General features: G+C 35.0%; 1 protein-coding gene across 1 annotated transcript in view; it reads right to left on the bottom strand.

Moving 5' to 3' along the window:
- Nucleotides 1-12,074, bottom strand: part of si:dkey-238i5.2 — a 35,650-nt gene extending 23,576 nt beyond the window's left edge. The window contains exons 1-6 of the mRNA XM_087273921.1: nucleotides 11,480-12,074; nucleotides 3,305-3,472; nucleotides 3,110-3,210; nucleotides 2,914-3,028; nucleotides 2,371-2,442; nucleotides 2,016-2,131 (exon numbers count right to left, since the gene is read on the bottom strand). Of these exons, the coding sequence (XP_087130047.1) occupies nucleotides 2,016-2,131; nucleotides 2,371-2,442; nucleotides 2,914-3,028; nucleotides 3,110-3,210; nucleotides 3,305-3,472; nucleotides 11,480-11,887 (980 nt within the window). The 5' untranslated portion in view covers nucleotides 11,888-12,074. The remainder of the gene's footprint in view (nucleotides 1-2,015; nucleotides 2,132-2,370; nucleotides 2,443-2,913; nucleotides 3,029-3,109; nucleotides 3,211-3,304; nucleotides 3,473-11,479) is intronic.
- Nucleotides 12,075-20,443: the final 8,369 nt, after the last annotated feature.

Raw genomic sequence — 20,443 nt, 5'->3', positions numbered from 1 at the left:
TTGCTAGGGTGTTGCTAAGGGATTCTGAGTATTTGTTAGGTGGTTGTTAGGGTGTTCTTAGTGGTTGTTAAGGCGTTGTGAGGTGGTTGCTAAGGGGTTCTGAAAGGTTGCTAAGGTGTTGTTTGGTGGTTGCTAAGGTGTTTTTGGTCGTTGCTAAGGTGTTGCTAAGTGGTTGCTAAGGTGTTGCGAATGGATTCTGAGTAATTGCTAGGTGGTTGCTTAGGTGTTGCCAGGCTGTTGCTATGGTGTTTTGAGTGGTTGCTAAGGCATTGCTAGGTGGTTGCTAAGCGGTTGCTAAGGTGTTCTGAGTGGTTGCTAGGCGGTTGCTAAGATGTTGCTATGGTATTTTGGGTGGTTGCTAATACGTTACTAGGCGGTTGATTGGGTGTTCTAGATCAATGGTTCTCAAAGTGGGGGTCGGGACCCCCCGAGGGGTCGCAGGACAATGAAGGGGGGTCGCCTGGTGGTTTCCAAATATCTATTTATTTTTATTAAACCATAAGAATTACCATATTTTATCCATAACCTTCTGAAGAGAAAAAAAAATTGTTGTTTATACCATATATAGTTACTATAGTAGCTTATAGTTACTACTTCTATTGGATTGCAACCCCTGGGGTAATTACATTGTATTAAAGACACAGCAATAGCGTCAGATGCAGCAGATTTCATAACACCCGGTTAAACTTTGTGGCCCATTTCCAGCTCTCATACATTAAAAAAATTAAAAGAAGACTGAATGGACTTGGGTCCATTGGTGTGTGTGCGCCATTGCATGCAAGGTTTCTGTATTTATAACCACCTCAGAGTATATTGGGGGTCGCGACTCACTGGCATTGTCATTTTGGGGGTCGCGGCCAGAAAAGTTTGGAAACCCCTGTTCTAGATGGTTACTAAGGCATTGCTAGGCGGTTGCTAGGGTGTTATAGATGGTTACTAAGGTGTTGCTAGGTGGTTGCAAAAGTTTCTGAGTGGTTGCTAAGGTGTTGCTAGGCAGTTGCTAAGATGTTCAGAGTGGTTGTTTGGCAGTTGCTAACATAAATTATTAATATGGTTCTTGTATAAATTAGTGTGTTGCTAGTATAAACTAGCATGTTGTTGGCATGAATTTAGTATCAATTAGTATGTTGCTAGTATGTTTATAGTATGAATTTAACATGTTGTAGAACGTTGATAGAATTAATTAGCATGTTGCTAGTATGATTATTATGTTGTTAGTATGCCCAATGTAAACTCAATGGCAGTTTTTTACAAAAAAGTCTATGGGACAGTTACTAAGGTTCTGTAAGTTGTTGCTAGCGTGTGGCTAGTAAGTTGAAAGGTCATCAGTGATTGGTAGATTGGTAGTCTGAGGTAAATGAGCGTAACCTTGAGTCTGTATGAAGGTCTGGCGCAAAATTATGAGGTCACAAAGTATGGTCCAATGGAAATTCAAATTTCCGGGTCAGTTAACCGCAAAACCGTAAATCGGATCAGTTGGAAAAGATATAGCAACTTAATTCAGTATAGTTTGGAGGTTGGGAATTAGTTTAGTGGTTGTAGTATGAACGATCTATGAGGACATGCGTTCTTAACATAGTCTAAGAAGAAGACAGGAAAAGAAGAATAAGTTGTTGTAGTATAACAGTAGGCTTTCTCAAACCACCATAATCAATTCAATGTGTTAGAAACCAAATCACAGCAATTACATGGAAATTTATGGTGTAAATCTCTTAATGGGCCAAAATTAGAATTACACAACTCAGATAAGTTTGGAATTAAATTTGTAGCAACAACATCAATACAATTTGTACCGTTCGTGGTCTAAGACTCAGTATCAAAATATAGGACCATAACATTACATCACAAAGCCACATGTCAAGTCGACTCCTGCATGACATTCACGGATTGCATTTTGGAATGATGTCATTTACTATTCCAAGCTTCAAATATGAGACCACAGTTCCCAAGTTTTTGTTTACTATTGTTTTTCGTGTTTACATGAAGACAATGAGAGTAAGGAGACTCTCGTTTACCAGAGAAACTCCTGGAGAAGTGCCCAGTTCTCCTTCACCTCTGCCTGTTTGCATGTAACTCTTCTGGCCAGGGTTGGGTGGAGAGTTGACAGGCGAGACGCGCACTCATTCAGCATCTGGAAAGAGAGTTGTCCAGGGAGGGGTGGGGTCAGGGAAGAAGGAAATGACAACATTCATTTGGAGTTCATTTGCTACAGTTGTGAGAGAGAAAAACTTGCCCGACTAATACAACAAGCTACTTTTTGCTTCAGTGAGGAATCATGCATCTAAAAAACAAGTGATTTTGTCAGGATCACATGTTTTCATGTTCTCAATTACACAAGGAGACAGTATTTCATCTAATAACTTGACTTACGTTGATCTGACAAGCAATTTCTCTCATCTCTTTGCCGCATTTTTGGATCTCGCCTGCCAATACACAGCTCCTCTGCAGAGAAGATAATCCTGAATAAGGACTTTTGTCAAAATGATGAAGTATAAAGACTGTTCTCTAAATGCCACTTTAAAAATGATGAAGATGAACAAGTAACTTAACCGTTTCCATTGTCAGAAGTACACTGCAATAAATTGCCATAAAATTTACAGTATTATTGGTTTTGGTTGCCAGTTATACTGTAAAATTTACAAGTGCACTGTAAATTAACAATTACAAGTGTGCTGTTTTACAGTAATACTGTAAAAATCGCCAGTGACACTGTAAATTTAACTGCAGCGGTTTACAGTATACTAAAATAGCAAACCATATCCTACCAATTTTTTTCAGCCCCTTTGATAATGGTTCTTAGCAAAACAGTATGGTACCAAACAGGTGGAGCTAGACGTGCTGATGAATGCTATTGGTTTATGGAGAATCATCACCAGCCTGTGCAACAAGTCTGAGGAACGACAACCTTTTTACCTTGTAGTTAATGGCACCAATGATGCTGTCAGCTTGTTGGTAAAACGAAGAGACATCTAGAGCCAACATGAGATCTTGATGATAGTCCCTTAGTAGTGACCTCAACTTCAGCCACCTGCAGAAAAACCAAACATTTTGTATCATTAAAAAAAGTGTAATAATGCTCAATACTCCATAGTGCTAAATGAAATCTTACGATTTGTCTGTGTGGTCTCTCGGGGTTTGCCTTTTACGAAATGTTTCCAATCCTAAATCTACAGCATCTGTGTTTTTCGGTAGAGGTCTTTCTGGTTCCTCCTGGCACAGGAGGATGCATTAAGTGTACATGAGGTAATGGTTCTTCTAGACACATTAATAAACAAAACAGAAGTATCTTTACAATGCATTTAACCTGCATCAAGTCCAGGCTCGCCGTCAGCTGGATGAGAGAGTTCTCAATGTCTTTGAGGTCTCTTCTCTGGCTGTGAGCCGTGTCCTCGGGTTGATCGTGTGGGAAGGCGGACATGCTGTAATCGTAATGCAGGTTCCTTATTTTCCTTCCTTTAGCCCATGGATCAGACTGCAATGGAATATAAATATTAAAAACTGCACTGAGGAAAGCTTGTTTAGAAACAATTCTCACTGCAGGTCAACTTAAAGAAGTGGTAAATACACTTAGAAAATTGGCAAAACTTCTCACAATTAACTGGCAATTATTTTAATTTACACACAAATGTGAAATTTTGAAATACAAAGACTATCTATCTATCTATCTATCTATCTATCTATCTATCTATCTATCTATCTATCTATCTATCTATCTATCTATCTATCTATCTATCTATCTATCTATCTATCTATCTATCTATCTATCTATCTATCCATCTATCTATCTATATACATACTGTACACACATACACACTTATATATATATAAGAAATTAAATAAAGATTAAATAAATCAGTTATTAGAAATGAGTTATTAAAACTATTATGTTTAGAAATGTGTAGAAAAAATCTTGTCTCGGTCAAACAGAAATTATATATATATATATATATATAAATATGTGTATATATATATATATATATATATATATATATATATATATATATAAATGATGTCAATTATTTAACATTTACGGTTTTTGTAAATAAATCAAATAATCAAATATGACTGTAGTTGTCACAGTCACCAGCAATCTAAGCCATGCAAGATAGCTGGAGAACTACAAATCTGCTGGTATATGGACTACAAGATGCAGTCATGCAACACACACACACACGTGCTCCAAGTCTTCATTGATTACACTCCCACAGTTGATGCTGCTCATGGACTGATTACACACACATATATATGGCTCACTTGGACACTCTCATTGCTGAGTCTGGTTGTACGTTACTGTGAACACTATGGCGTGTTTCCCTTGCCTAGTCTTGCCGTGTACCCATCTTTGCTTTGTTTTGTTTTGTTTGTTTATTCATGTCTGCTGCCTTTGATCATCCACCTGTGACCTGCTTATTGACTACGATTCTGGATTGCCTTTATTTGTTTCCTCCTGTGTTGACTGCTGCTTGCCTGACCATTCTCTGCGTAATAAAACCTGCGTTTTGATCCTCACTAGGAATAAGGTTCTGATGGTTTCACGGTATCACGTTATTGTGATTACTGCTCTGAAATGTATTCTTTTTAAATGTTTGGGATAAAAACAAAAACCTTTTCCCCTTTGAACACAATATATTTTATTTTTTGAAAGATTTATAACATTTTGTAGCAGTAAACATATTAGGCTAAACAATTTGAATGAATCATTGACTTCTGCTGTCTTCATTTGTTTCAAAAACACAGATTTCTTTACCATTTAAAACGGCATCTTTGGATATCTTTTCTGCTGAAGATACTGTGTCCTAAAAAAAAATTAAAAATGTAAACAAAAAATATTACACATACCTTAGGAACGGCTTTAAAGAAAATTTAGTTTTAAAACCTTGACTTTTCCAAACCGTGATATACCTAGAAAACGGTTATCATCCCATACCTAATTCTCACCCCTGTTGTCAGCGTCCACTTCACATTACAGTAGTACATTTTACAGGAAAATACTATTTCAGACTTTCTTTATAAAATCTCCATGTTTAATTCAGCATGTTCCTTTCCTTTGCGATGTATCTAATTATAAAATCTACTAGCCTTTTTAGAAAAAAAGATATCTTCCCCATTTTTATTTTTACTTTGCGCCAGTGACCTCATGCTTTTGACCAACAGACCATTTCTCATCTTGTAAATCTTCCAAAAGGCCTTACATCATTTATATTCCAGCAACTAATTCGACTTCCATGCCAAGTTCTGGTTCTTTTGGACTTTCTCAGCTGTTAGGCAATAAAATCATGTTGTTTGTTTGGGTACACGAAGCTCAGATTAAAGACCGAATCGATCCGAAAAGACTGCTTGCAAGAAAACGCGCCAAAACATTTCTTCAGCAATATCAAATATCTCCTCAGTGAACAGCTCATGTTTATGCACCTGTGTTTAGGACACCCAGGGGATTTTTACAATGTATTTTAGAGCGTAAAAACACAATAATAGCAGGATCTAAGTCTGTTGGCCCACCAACAATACATGAGCCTGAAGCAAGGTGTGGTGCTTCCAAATAATGATATCATCCATTAGCCGTGGTGCTTTATGGTGCAGATTTGTCTGGAGCAATCCCATACAGAAATCGGATATATAGCCATATATGAATATATAAATAAAATTGTTCCTACTTTACAATGAGGAATAGTCATAGTTCAATATTTAGTTATGCATTAATGAAATCCAACTTCAAATGATAGTTTTCAGAATATTGAATTTTCTGATCTAAACACAATGTAGCTGTTTTTGTGGCCTGTGCTTTTAATGCTAGATTTCCCCGCCCACCGTTCCCAAGTCCCAGTCAGAGTGTGCCTCAATCTCTGCCTCAACTACGTCAGATAAACACCACAGTGACGGACATGAAGAAAGCAGATCTCACTAATATTTGTGAGAGATGCTACAGTAAGAACTTTCCCAATGATTAATATTTGATATATTTGTTGAGGAGTTAATTCAAGCCTTTCTGCAACGATGAGTCACAAACAATGTCTTTACAAAGTTCACATACACACACACACAGACAAACCAACGCAATCTCATGGCAATTCGTAACTTTTTGATTTAATGGCTAATTCGTATGAATTCGTACGATCTAATTCGTACAATTTACTACTATTTGCTCATCACCCAATGACGGTTGGGGTTTGGGGTGGGGTTGGGTGCCACGCCTCCTTGTTAAAATCGTACTTTTTCATACGATTGAACTCATACGAATTCGTACAAATGAGTCACTAAACTGACAAAACAAAATACTTGCGTTTCGTTTGTGAGATCAGGCACACATAGCAAACACACACACACACACACACACACACACACACACACACAGCACGTGCATTTAACTTTGCACTGTTTTTGCATAACAAATGTGACAGGATACACATTAATATCCACTGCTGTATGGATATCCGTTATGTTAATGTACAAAATGAACCTTATTTAACGTCCACACGTTGGAATTGAAGCATCTTCTTTTATAATTGTTCTGACACGCGGCTGTAATGATAAAATAAAGATGTAAAAACACTGTAACTCATTACAAACATGCACTATTTTAAAAACATTTCAAACTTGTAACACTCATTCTTGATCACATTTGATAATGAATAATGATCACAGAGAGCTGAACTGATCTTTTAAACTCAGTTGCTTTGCACACGTCCTGGCTTGTTAATATGATTTTATGTGTTACTACGAGCACATGTTAATATGCTGTCAATCAATTCGGGAACTCCTATGTCACATTGCAGTGGACCTCAATATGGGAGGGATTTGGATCCTATTTTAACATCAAGAAATTTAAAAAAAGAGGGCTCAATTTTAACAGTCTATGAGCAAAGTCTAAATTGCAGGGGCCAAAAGCATTAAGGGTGTGTCCGAATCCACTTTTGCTACTTTAAAGATGGGATAACACACTCTGCGCCGCGGTGCATGGTCTAACAGGGTTCAGCTTATTCTCTTAAAGAGTTAAAGGTGTGTTTTGAGATTAAACCAATCAGAGTCTCATCTCCCATTCCCTTTAAGAGTCAAATGTGTCACGCCATGGCGCATTTGCAATTTACATGGCAAAATTTATAAATGAAAAAACTGAATTCTTCAAAATACTTAAGAAAACAGTTAAACAGCATCTGCAGCAAGAGGATATCGAGCCTCCTCCATTCTGCCTTTACATTCACATTCACTCTTTTGTGGATAAGGAAACACTGTTGTACGCTCTCCACTGAAGACATGCATTAGTCTACATAATTAATTTCAGATGTTAAGTGCAAAGATTTGTTTTGAAACTATTTCTAAATTCAGTTCTAATTTCCAACGAATAAATTAACAATAATAACGAAATGTGATTAAAAAAAACTGAGTTATATCCAAACACACATTTCATTATCCATATGGTCAAAAACCTGGCAGGTGGGCAAATCTAAGCTTGTTTTTATTAAAACAAATATAAATATGCATTTAATAAATACTACTAATTATAATAATAACATTATTTAAAAGCAAGTTGTCATGAATAAACTGAAAAAAGCCCCCGGAGATGAAGAAGGCATGAAAGTGGTGGTTTTTATATTTATAGAAAATAAAATTTTTTAAATATTTTAATCCTTTAATTCTTTTTCATTTGTAAAGATATTTGTGTATTGCTGTACATACTGTGTGTATTAAGCAATGTTTAAGCGAGCCGCACAACTGACATGCTCTGCGCTGCACTTTAGACTTTTTCTCAGCTGGTCTATTGTGCAGTCTATTTTAGTTCCTCAAAATAGCAACGTGCCAGCAATGCGCCTTAACACACCTCCTTTTTATACCGGAACACCTATAGGCACACATATGAGCGCAAAAAGGATTTGCTATTTAAACAGTGTGGTGCAAAACGTCAAATTGACTCTTGCTGTTACTAGCAAATAACATTTGCGTCACGTCTTGCGCTGCATTGTGCCGGGTATATGATACGGCCCAGAGTCTTGTTGCATTGCTATCACTCCAGTATGACTGTGGACACACGATACCTACACACAGTTATGTCCAAACAAATAACAAACAATGATTTTCATCATAGGTGCCATATGTATTAGACATCTATTTCTAAATCCTTTTATCAGCTTGCAAACCACACTTTGCCCTTCAACATTTATAGTGTGTTTTACGACTTATACAAAAAAAGAGGAATTAAGCATAAGTTGAGAAATAATTTGGCACTTATTTAGCCACAAAGTGCAATAGAGCCAATGGTTTAACCATTATCTGGCATCGTAAGTGTAGTTGTGCCATCAGTATATTCTCAGATCCTTTCTCTGTGATCCAGTTTGGAACCACTTCCCATTTTTTTGTGGAAATTACCAGTTCATCTGTGCTGTGGGCTTGTGTAATGAGGGGCCTGGCTATGACCTCATCTCAAAGAGCACAGTGTGCAAAACTGTAATAATCCACACACTTTTCAGCTTTTTCTTCCTCTCACAATAAGACAATGTGTTCTTGTTATATTCGCTGGAGCATGAAGCTTCATTTCTAGTTTTGCAGTGGGAAATGTGTTTGTGGAGAGTTTGCATGGGCAGACGGGAACTGTAACAATGTAACAAACAGCTCATAAAAAACAGCGAGAGACTGAGAGAATATCAAATATGGAGCTGCGCTGAGTTCTGCTGGTTTGCGATGCTTGTGAAAAACATGTTGTGATGCAGCTGCTAACAGAAAAGGCTTTCATTTGGAAATCATGGGATTGCTGTTGTTATTTTTATTAGTTCTGTTTACTTGGTTTGTTTTTGTTTGTCAGTGTGTGTAAACTAACTAACAAACAAACAAACAACAGATGTAAATCATAATATATTAAAATAATCATTTTTTTTCCAATTTAGCTAAACTAGAGGGAGAGTAAAAAACTAATTAATGAATAATCCAAGTTTCAAGTTTAACCCAAATTGACTTTTGAATTGGCATGTGTTATATTAATATTATTATTGTTAAAATTAATTATGAAATTATTATTATTATTACATTTTTACTTTTCATCGTCATTTTTGTTACATGTTTGCGAATTATTTTAACAAATGAAGATTTTTTAAACCTTAGTGATTTTTGCAAGAACTGATGAAAATATTTGAATAGATAATGCTTATATATACATATATATATATTTATACAACAGTTCTGCCTGGTTCTTGAATCTGATTGGCTGATAGCCGTGCAATATTCTGCAAATAGCAGCACTCGTCCAGCCTCGTAACCCTTCACCCCTGTGTATTACTCCGCCCATACAGCAACAAGCACAAGACGTTTTACAGTTTAACAAATATTGCTGCTGTTGGGCAACATAATGTTCTTTTGAGTTTTTTAATCAAGAATGTAGTTGTTTAGATTGTATAGGATAGTGCCTATTTTAAAATATTTATATTTTCCAAGAGACAGCACGTTGACGGCCACCTTACATTAGCCTGTCTTTGAGCAAAGACGGTTGATGATTTTCATCCACAAAACGGCAACAGAGACACATAATAAGCTCTAAAAGAAAACCAGCATTTTTTTAAGCTACAGCCGATCAAATCATTATTAAACATGTAAATGACTTTCGATCTTTCTCATATGTATGTTGTAGTGCTGTAATTATAGCATAGTAATCCTGTAATCTCCCGATTGCAACAGAGAAATATTAGTAAATCTCTGTAGTCTGAAGGCATTGCATGCCGTTCAGCCTTATAATCTTAAAATGTTAGCAAAATCACCTGTTTTGTGATCACTTTAGACATTATGCTAGAGAATCATTCAAATACTAGCTCTAAAGTGACGTTGGTGTATGAGCAACAGTTCCTGCTGTTCTGATGACAGCTGCAGATGTGAAGAAATGGCGGAAGAAAGTAGTTCCTCATACAAAAGGGGTTTTAGCCTCTCTGTGTTTGATTTTCTTTGTTATATACATGATTATGCCACCAAACTGTTGTCTAAGCACAATATCACACTCGTATATAGCAGTGCGATTTGGCTGTATATTGTCACTGATGGGACCCTAAAGGATGCCTCCCACCAGTGCCGAAATACAGCCATATCGCACAGCTACTTGTGTGATATTACTCATATATATGTATACATAGAGTTAAAGTCAGAATTATTAGCCCCCCTGTTTATTTTTTCCTCAATTTTTGTTTAATGGAGAGAAGATTTCTTCAACACATTTCTTAACATAATAGTTTTAATAACTCATCGCTAATAACTGATTTATTTTATCTTTGTCATGATGACAGTAACAAAAATTTTACTAGATATTTTTAAGACACTTCTATACAGCTTAAAGTGACATTTAAAGGCTTAACTAGGTCAATTAGGTTAACTAGGCAGGTTAGGGTAATTAGGCCTTTTATTGTTTAATGATGGTATGTTCTATAGACAATCGGAAAAAGATTATAAGCTGAAGGGGCTAATAACTTTGACCTTAAATGGCTTTGAACAATTAAAAACTGTTTTTATTCTTGCCGAAATAAAAAATCAGACTTTCACCAGAAGAAAAAATATTATCAGACATACTGTGAAAATTTCCTTGTTCTGTTAAACATAATTTAGGAAATATTTAAAAAATTAAAAAATAAAGGGGGACTAAAAATTCTGACTTCAACTGTATATATATATATATATATATATATATATATATATATATATATATATATATATATATATATATATATATATATATATATATATATATATATATATATATATATATATATGTGTGTATACACACACACACACACACACACACACACACATACATACATATATATATATATATTAGTGTGTGTGTGTGTGTGTGTGTGTGTGTGTGTATACATACAAGTGTGTGTGAACGTATATATTTGTGTGTATAAATATTTTTACAGAATTTTCTTGCATACAATTTTGTGTTTAAATTATATAATTATATTCATATTTTAGACAACATAGACATATGTATATAGTAGTATAGTGTATAGTAGTGCATAGTATATATTTCTGTAAAAACTGATGAAAATATATGATATCAGTTTTGTTATATATTAAATGTACATGTGTATTAAATGTATATGAATGTTTTTATAGTATATAAATATATCATTTACAATCACATTTTAATGTGTGTCTCTGTGTGTGTATATGCACAGGAATGTATATATTTATATATTTCTGTCTAAACATATTTAATTTACAGATTTTTTGCATACAATTTTGAGTTTAACTAATATGTATATTTTCGAAAACATAGACTTGTATGTATCTTTGAAAAACGGATTGAAATAAAATAATATTAAATGATCTTCTATATTAAATGCATGTGTTTTTTTATAAAATATATATATATATATATATAATAATGAATTTAACATATATTTGTCATAAAAGAAATATGAATTAATAAGTTTCATAAAAGCATTCAATCATTTAAATAAAAAATAAAATATATTAGATAAATTAGAATATATTAAAAGCTGCTCACCTCCAGCTGTTCACCAAACTCGTCACTCAGTCTTTCCTCAACCAGAAACAGCTTTTCAGTAGACGTGCTTGGTTTGTTCCTCTCACTTATTGTCCCATTAAAATCAGTGACATGGCATTCGACCTGACCATCTACGTTTGCACACATCGCAATCTTCCTGATAGACCTCGATGAAGCTGACGGTGATGGAGAATCTCTCTCATCTTCCTCTTTAATATCATCTGAAAGCCCCTCCACAGGTGTAGATGGACAACCATTAGATTCATCGTTCAACTCGCAGCAGTCCAGAACGGCACCAGGAAGGATGATGCCCACATAATCCAGACATTTAGTTTCAGATGGGACAGACAACTTGGTCCCGATGGTGAAAGGTTGGATCCTCTTCATTGCCCTTGACGCTTGAATCATCTAATTAGGAAGCAAAAAACCACAAAACTGTTAAACATCATCTTAAATGTTCATTCCTTTGGTAAATCCAAGTGTAAAGTCAGGAAAGTCGGTGCAGTCTGAATTGTTTTTTAAGCACTAAGAGACTTTTAGAGATGCAGGAACACTGGAGAACGTGCTGCACAGACTTGGAGAAAGCGCGAGGAAGGGAGAGTTGAGCAGAAACAGGGTGATGTCATCATACTCAGTCACGGCCCCATTTGGAGGGAGAGAAAGAGAGAGAGAGAGGGCTGTAAACCCAAGCTGTAAAAGCTTCCTCCCAAAATAAGAAGTTGTGGGCAGATAAGAGTCAGAGTCGAGCCCTCGCTGAGGCCTTGCTTCTCAACAATGATGTCATTTATTTTTCCCCAGCTGTTCCTTTTTTTCAGACAGCCCTTTTGTCATACATGCAGCATGCAAACATTTTGTATAACAGAAAATGCACCTTTTTGTCCATCTGTTGAGTGGTAAATAAGCATTAGGTGAGAAGATGCAAGAGGTGGTAAGTGGTTTATGGCCTCATAGTATTATCTAAATGTTTACAGAGCAGCGACGGGGGGAAAACATTGCACATTCTGGCTGTGGCCCTCGTCTGATTCAAACCAGGTGTTTGGTGCAGTGTGTTGGAACAGGCTACTGTAGAACACTTGCCTGTTAGGATCGGCCTTATCTCTAAATGCTGGTAGTCACTTTATTTTGTGTGAAATTTAGTTTTGCTGAAGTAAAAGTGCATAATATAATGTAACATAACATAACAAAGTATAATATAGGCTGGGTCAGTAGGGATTTCTGTGTGGAGTTTTGCATGTTCTCCCCTTGTTCACCTGGGTTTCCTCTGGGTCCTTCGGATTCCTCCACAAGTCCAAAGACATGCGGTATAGGTGAATTGGGTTAGCTAAATTGTCCATAGTGTATGTGTGTGCATGAGTGTGAATGGATGTTTCCCAGTGATGGGTTGCAGCTGGAAGGGCATCCGTTGCATGCGTAAAAACATGCTGGGTAAGTTGGTGGTTCATTCCGCTGTGGCAACCCCATATTAATAAAGGGACTAAGCCAGAAAGAAAATTAATAATATAATATAATATAATATAATATAATATAATATAATATAATATAATATGGTATAATATAATATAATATAATATAATAACAAAATAATATAATATAATATAATATAATATAATATAATATAATATAATATAATATAATATAATATAATATAATAACAAGATAATATAATATAATAACAAAAGAATGTAATATAATATAATATAATATAATATAATATAATATAATAACAATATAATATAATATGATATAATATAATATAATACAATATAATACAATATAAGTACAATAAATAGTTACATGCTAATTGAATCTTAAATTTATTTATTTTAACAAACACAATGACTTGAAGCTCATGATTTATGAATGCTATTATACTTTTTTCTTCTTGTTTTTTTTAGGTACTAAAATATTGTTTTTATCAGGTGCAGGTGCAAAAGAAGGAAAAAGAAAAGGAAATTAGCATCATGTAAACAAAAGATTGTAGGTCTAGATAAGGTTGTCACTTGTCTAGACGTCAAGATTAATTGTACTTGTCCCACATTGTTGTACAAAGAACAGAGATTCCTCACAGAGATACAACAGCCATAGTTTGCGCCCCTGAGTAAGAATCTGTGCAGCAACATGATCTTGGATTCCTTTCGATGTGGCTCATCCTTTAGCTTGTCTTTTCATGAAGAGACACCAAAGTGTGAACAAAGACTTTAGTCACAGAGGCTCCCTGCAGATCTTTTTTCCCTCGGACTCATGCTGGACTTTTCTGGGTTTCCTCAAAGTTTAAAGTCAAGAAATTTCACAAACAATTATGGAGGTGCAGCCACAGAGTCATGGAGATTTTCTGTATGGGATTGTGCTGTAACTGAATATTTTGATTGGTAAATCTTTTGTACATTAGTCTGACATTTGAGATGATGACGGATGACTTCTCATGGTCTAACTAGAGGCACTTATGATGTAATGCTTTAAACGGCTGTTCACGTCCTACTAGAGTTTTTTCTTTCTGTTTTTACAACTTCCATGAGCTAATCATTCTCATTTGAATTTAACTTAATTTCTTGTTTTTCATCTCTGGGGAATTTCTGTTAAAGGCAAAATTTATTTTTTTAAATAATTTACTCTCCCTACATTTCTAGTTCCAAACATTTATGAGGCATAGATCACCCCCAAAAAAGAAATGTCTCCACTATTTACTCTCCTTCAAGTGGTTCCAAACCTTGAAGAGTTTCTTTCTTCTGTTAAACACAAAAGAAGATATTTTGAAAAATGTTGGAAACTTATATTTACTACTAAAGTCGATGGTTACATGATTTCAGTTTACTTAAAAATATATTCTCTTGTGTTTAACAGAGGAAAGAAACTCATAAAGGTTTGGAACCATTTTGAAGTTCACTTGAAGGTGAGTAAATAGTAAATAAAATTTTTTTTTTTGGTGAACTATCCCTTTAGGTATGAGTTAGATGCAAAATATTCATCAGAAACCAGGTTCAGTTGGGCACGACCATTTCTCCTCTGGCCAAACGTCTTGTGCAGAGCTGCAGTCTAGGTGCCGGAGGCTGGAGAACGCTGGACCGCAGCTGAAACTGTATGTCCCTGGAGCGTCACAGGAATCAGTCTCATGCTTTTCACTTCTGCATGACCACCACAGCAGCTGCTCAGGATACAGCCTGGTCCAGAATTATGTATACCTTGGGATCATCTCGTCTTGAATCAAATCAGTGGTGCTGCATAGTCTCTGAGTGCCTCGGGATGAGTATCCCCAGGTGGAAATAGAGAATAAAGAGAATAATTAGCGTAGCTGCTGTTCATAGTGTATACAAACAAGATGCAAAAACCTGCGTGGGGCACATTCATGTATCATACCGCAAAGTGATGCACTGAGTGTATGCTTTGCTAAAAAGATAGGTCTTTAATTTTGCACTGAGAGAGTGTCTAAGCCTCAGACATTATCAAGAAGGCTATTCCAGAGTTTAGGAGCCATAAATGAGAAGTCTCAACCTCCTTTACTCGCCTTTGCTAGGTAAGACTAGCTTCAGATAAGACTGACATTTGAGATAATAATGATTGACTTCTCATGATTCAACTAACTAGAGGCACCTATGATGTAATTCTTTAAACAGCTGTTAAAGATGATTTCCAACTACACTGTAAAACAATAGTTGACTTTACTTTAAAAATATTGAGTAAACATTCCCTTAAAAATATTAAGGAAATGAACTAATTATAAAAATTAAGTTAAGTGAACTTAATAGTTGCAACAGAAAGACTTTACATTTTGTAAGTAAAATCAACTTGCTACTTTTAAGGCAATGAGTTTACTCATTTTTTAAAGTGTTTGCTTCTTACTGTGTAGTTTTTTTCCCCTGTATTTGTTTTCAAACCTCTGTGATAAAGCTCTTCATTGACTGCTCTCATTTGAATGAGATTTTCATTCTTGTTCTTTATCTCTGGGGAATGTTAAGTATGTGTTAGGGGAGTCAGACAGTAGATGGATGGGGATACGTGACTCTTGAAACCTTGAGGAGGAGGGGGAAGAAAAAAGGAGTGAGGGAGAGTTAAGCAGATAAAGGTGAGGTCATCATGGTCTCGGCTGCAGACAGATGAGGCTGTAAACCACAGCTGTAAAAACTTCCCCCCTATAATGAGAGTAAGTAACAAAGACCGTTTTGACATACATTAAAACTGACATTGTCTTGGGTAGAGACGCCATAATCATGCATATAACAAAACAGGGGACTTTTCTGTAATGTTGTAAGTTAATGTAAGTTAGTGTTTATTTTTAAATTAATTTGTATATATTTTGGCTGTTGTTGAGATCCAGGTATTTTCAAATGTACTTTTTTTTTATCAAAGAGACCAGAAAAATTCTGAAGAATTTCATTATAATTGTTTTATTATTATTATTATTATTATTATTATTATTATTATTATTATTACTATTATTATGTTTTAATTAATTTTTTTATTGAAATGGCCAAATTGTGACTAAGGACAGTTGAATGTGCTGGCCAGTTTGTTTGTTTTTTTTTTTTGTCTAATAAATGATAGTAGGCTACTTTTTTTTATTTTACTTTAAAACTTTAACAGATTGCTATTTTTCCTAATGATATATGATGTAAAAAAATTTGTATTTTAAAAATTAGTCTAGTTTAAATTTTTTTTATTGCAACTTTTTAGGAAATATTTTTAGTAGGTCATTAAATTGTGGTTATGATGATCTCTGACTAGTTAATCCAGCAAAAAATTCAATTAAATGCATTAAATCTTATAGTATTAATTAATTAATATTTTATCCATAACCCACAGTAAATACAAATAGTAGTTAATAGTAATAATAAAAAGCAACAACATGCAAATAAAAAGACCTTCGCCTTTATTTTTTTCATAGATTGTGTAGATTAGTACGTTATAAACGACACAGACTGATTTTATAGCACCAGGTTAAACTTTCTGACTCCTTTATGATATTCAAATAAATTGAAAATAAATACAGGCCACAATTGAACATTGAAGATGATCTCTAAAATTAAACCAATAGACTTGTGCTGAAAACATGGCGTCCACCAGGCTCATTGAGGTGAGGTTAATGTTAAATTAAACAAATGAATAAAGGATTATATAAATTATAGCCTATAATTGTTAAGACTGTTGCACTTTTTTTGTGTTGGCAATATGCTCATGTTTATATAGGCCTGCTGTTGTGTGTGCAACATTGGTATAGCCTATTTATAACCAACTCTGAGGAATTTCGGGGTCGCGAGTCACAGGCAATGTTACTTTGGGGCTCGCGGGCTGAAAAGTTTGACAACGCCAATTAAAACATCCTTAGCACGTAGTCCTGTATAAGACTGAAAATTTATTCACAATGGTTTAAAAAAAAGACTTAAAAGTCTTACATTTGTAAGTAAGTGCATTTCTCAAAATAGCACATAGGCTACAAATAGCAAAACAGACAGTCTCTTAATTGCTTAAAATCCTTATTCATTTCTTAATGAACATGTCAGTGCCGTCATAATGACAGTCATTGTGTACAGATAAGACGTCCGTCATGTTTAGAGTCAGACCGAATCTGTGGACATATTTTGGTATTTCTGCACAGAATTGTAAAAATCTGCGGATTTATGCTCAATTATTTTGGGAGTATCAAAAACCTTATTATTAGGCTATATTAAATAAAAAGTAATGCCTTTTTAACTTGTATTTAATGTTTACAATGCAAATCCAATTAGATCCTCTTTATTTGGTAAACAAAGCAAGTATTTCGTATAATAAATAATATATAATTAATATGAATATTTTCATATTACTCAATAATATCACTGTAAATAATTAAAAAATTGAATATAGATTTACACATTTACTCAAGTAAATAAACAGAATTAATGATGGGCTAAGAATCTAGAATTCTGCGCACGTAGATTCTGTGTGGGCCTAGTCATGTTGTCAGTATAACAGTGTACTGTGGAGGGATGTTCTGATGTAAACTGTGGCTCATTTATTTATTTATTTGCAGTTTATACTGTAATTTGTTGCCAGATCATGTCATTGTGATACAGAAAGGAAAAGACAGCACTACATAGGACAAAGTAAAAAAAAAAGTAAAAATGTGAATATACGGTAGGACAATCTCCTTTCAGATGCACCTCACCTTCATTAAGTCCAGATTGACCAGGGAGCAATTTACCAATTATAGATTTAGAAAAAAGGTCTAATGGAAATGTATAGAAAAATGCATTATGGCTAAATATTATGACAACTTGTTCAACTTCTTTTATACATATGTATAACTTGACATTAACTTTTTTTCTTCACCACCCACTGGTCATTTTCACAAGACAAATTTGTTATTAATTGCTAATAATTTGTTAGACTACTTTATTGTTAAACCATGCTGCATACAAATGCATTCAACAGACTTATATGACAGACAGTGTATTGCTGTAGAGGACAAATAAAACACGAGGCAGGTGTTTAGAAAGAGTATAGTTTATTTTGTTTGACCTGCAAACTTATCTAAACAAGATAAACTTTCAGAAAACAGCCCGGAAACATAATGCGCGCGCTCATGAATATAACCCGCGGTTGTCTTTGACAGTTGTCCTTCAATAGTCCTTCTTTGCTCAACAACTCAGCTGAAAAACAAAGCAAAACATTACAACAGCCAGACATAGAGTTTAAACATTACAGTTACCTTGGTTTCTATTTTAAACTATAGTAAACTAAAGTTTAAATCTATAGTTTAAAATAGACGATGAGTGGGCCTCGCTGCTCCCACCCACCATAACCCTCGCAGCGGGGTCCCACTACCTTCCTCCCGTGTTTCCCTGAGGGTCCTTAGGGCTTGTATGATCCCTGCCTAGGGTTCACAAGCCGCCTCGCCCCAGGGAGTGCACTTGCTAACCGGGCACCAGCCCGTGCCACTGGTCACTGGAATGTTGCTCGGCGGCACATTTCGAGCAACAAACACGTAATATTCTTGCCGATATTGCCTTTATGTATGCAAACCGCAAGGAACTACAGCACAGACGGGCCCGAGTGAAGCCTCACGAAGCGGCCTTCGTGAGATTGGCGTGGCTCCACACTCGTACCGTCAGGTATTGAACTCACCTTGGTCAAGTACAAACAACAACACCGGGCGAACTGACAAGACTGTGAGAGAACCGATGAGCTTTATAGGAATGCATATGCAAATGTTAACAATGCGAGAGCACACCTTATTGGAGTACACGGGGTCGGAGTTTTCCGTCACGGCGAGTTGCGGTCGGCTGTAGACAAAAAAACATATTAAATATATTGATCATATATTTTTACATTTTTGGTGCTGTGTAATATTCTGGGATGCATTAGAATATGGAGACAGATGAATATAATTAAAGACAGATGCGGGACATTAGAACAGAAAGTGAGCCCGGCTAGGACACCCTGCTCTGACTGACAAACTCCTAACGGTGGTAAGCTTCTGATTATGCAAGAACGCTATCTACTAGCGGTCACATAACCTAATGCTACTAACCAACTAACACGACCAAAAGGTCGAGGAGGTCCAGCATTTGTCCTTTAAATGATTTTATGTAATTTGTTTTTGCGGCTGTTTGCTCACTTCCTTCGTTGAAACACCTGTCGGTGCACATTTAAATGCACAATTCTATTAAAAACATGTTTACTATAAGCATAAAACATGTTCTAACTTTTCAGGCCGTTAGCCTGGGGGGCTCGGAAGACCCACCCTTAATGAATAATTGTCTAGAATTTGTCCCATACATGAGCTCATTTGTCCTGTTTTGACTGCTATGCCATCATAAAAGGCAAACGGAGTCCTCTCTCGGCTGTTGCTTCGGTGGGACTACAATCTGATGTAAGAGAAGTCTTCTTTCACTACTGTACTGTTTTTTTAAACAGAGAAAACATTTTACAGGTAAATTTATTGTAAATCTTGGACCTTATTTCTGAAATAAAAATGAGCAATAAAATATCCATGTATTTTCAAATGTACTTTTTTTTTTTACCACAGAGACAAAAAAAAAATCTGAAGAATTCATTTTATTTGTTTTATTCTTATCACTATACTCTTCTTATTTTTATGTTTTAATTGTGTTTTAATTTAATTTGCTGGCCAGTTTGTTTTTTGTCTAATGATCGTACTCTAATTTTTTTTTAACTTTAAAACTTTAACAAATTGGTATTTTTTCCTAATGATATATGATGTAATAAATTTGTATTTTTTAAAAAATTGTCTTGTTTTTTGATTGCAATTTTTTAGGAAATATTTTAAGCACATCAAAAAGTGTGGTTATCATGACATCTGACTAGCTAATCCAGCAGGGGAAAAAAAAAAAAAAAAAAAAAAATATATATATATATATATATATATATATATATATATATATATATACATATCACTAAAATGCTGTATTTAAGTCTCATAGTTAACTAGAAACTGAGGCGTATAACTGCAAAAAAAGTCCACTTTTTGAGAGAAAAAGAACCACCCCTTTCACCTGGCGGGCTATGGGTCTGATTAATCACAGTTCTAAAAGTAAAGGTTTTTTATTATTAATGCCTAAGAGCACACAATCTAAGATCTCTTTGCACAAAAAAAATCTTAATATTATGAAATTGTTCTTTGCATGATATAAAAAATGGCTCTTTAAATAATTTTACACTAAAATGTTTTTAAGGGAAACAAATAAGGATTCTTCATGGTTCATCTTGCAAAATTTTTATTGTGATTAATATTAGGGGACATTGCAGACACTGTTGTGCATTTCCGTCAGTTTCTCAGAGACAGTTTTTTTTTTTTTTTGCGGAAACCCAAAGTTTTAATGTAGTAAACTCACATCTATTGGATGCGCACCCACATTGCTATGATATGTGTACATATGATAATTTATGCAGAATTTAAACCTGAACAGACAAAGTCAAACGTTGCAACTGACCTAGAGCAGGGGGACGGTTGCAACAACCCACAGGGAC

This window comes from Danio rerio, chromosome 11, assembly GCF_052040795.2.
Source record: "Danio rerio strain M-AB ecotype USA chromosome 11, GRCz13ab, whole genome shotgun sequence".
Lineage (NCBI taxonomy): Eukaryota > Metazoa > Chordata > Actinopteri > Cypriniformes > Danionidae > Danio > Danio rerio.
Note: the sequence above shows the minus strand (reverse complement) of the source record. Positions and strands in the feature narration are given on the sequence as shown.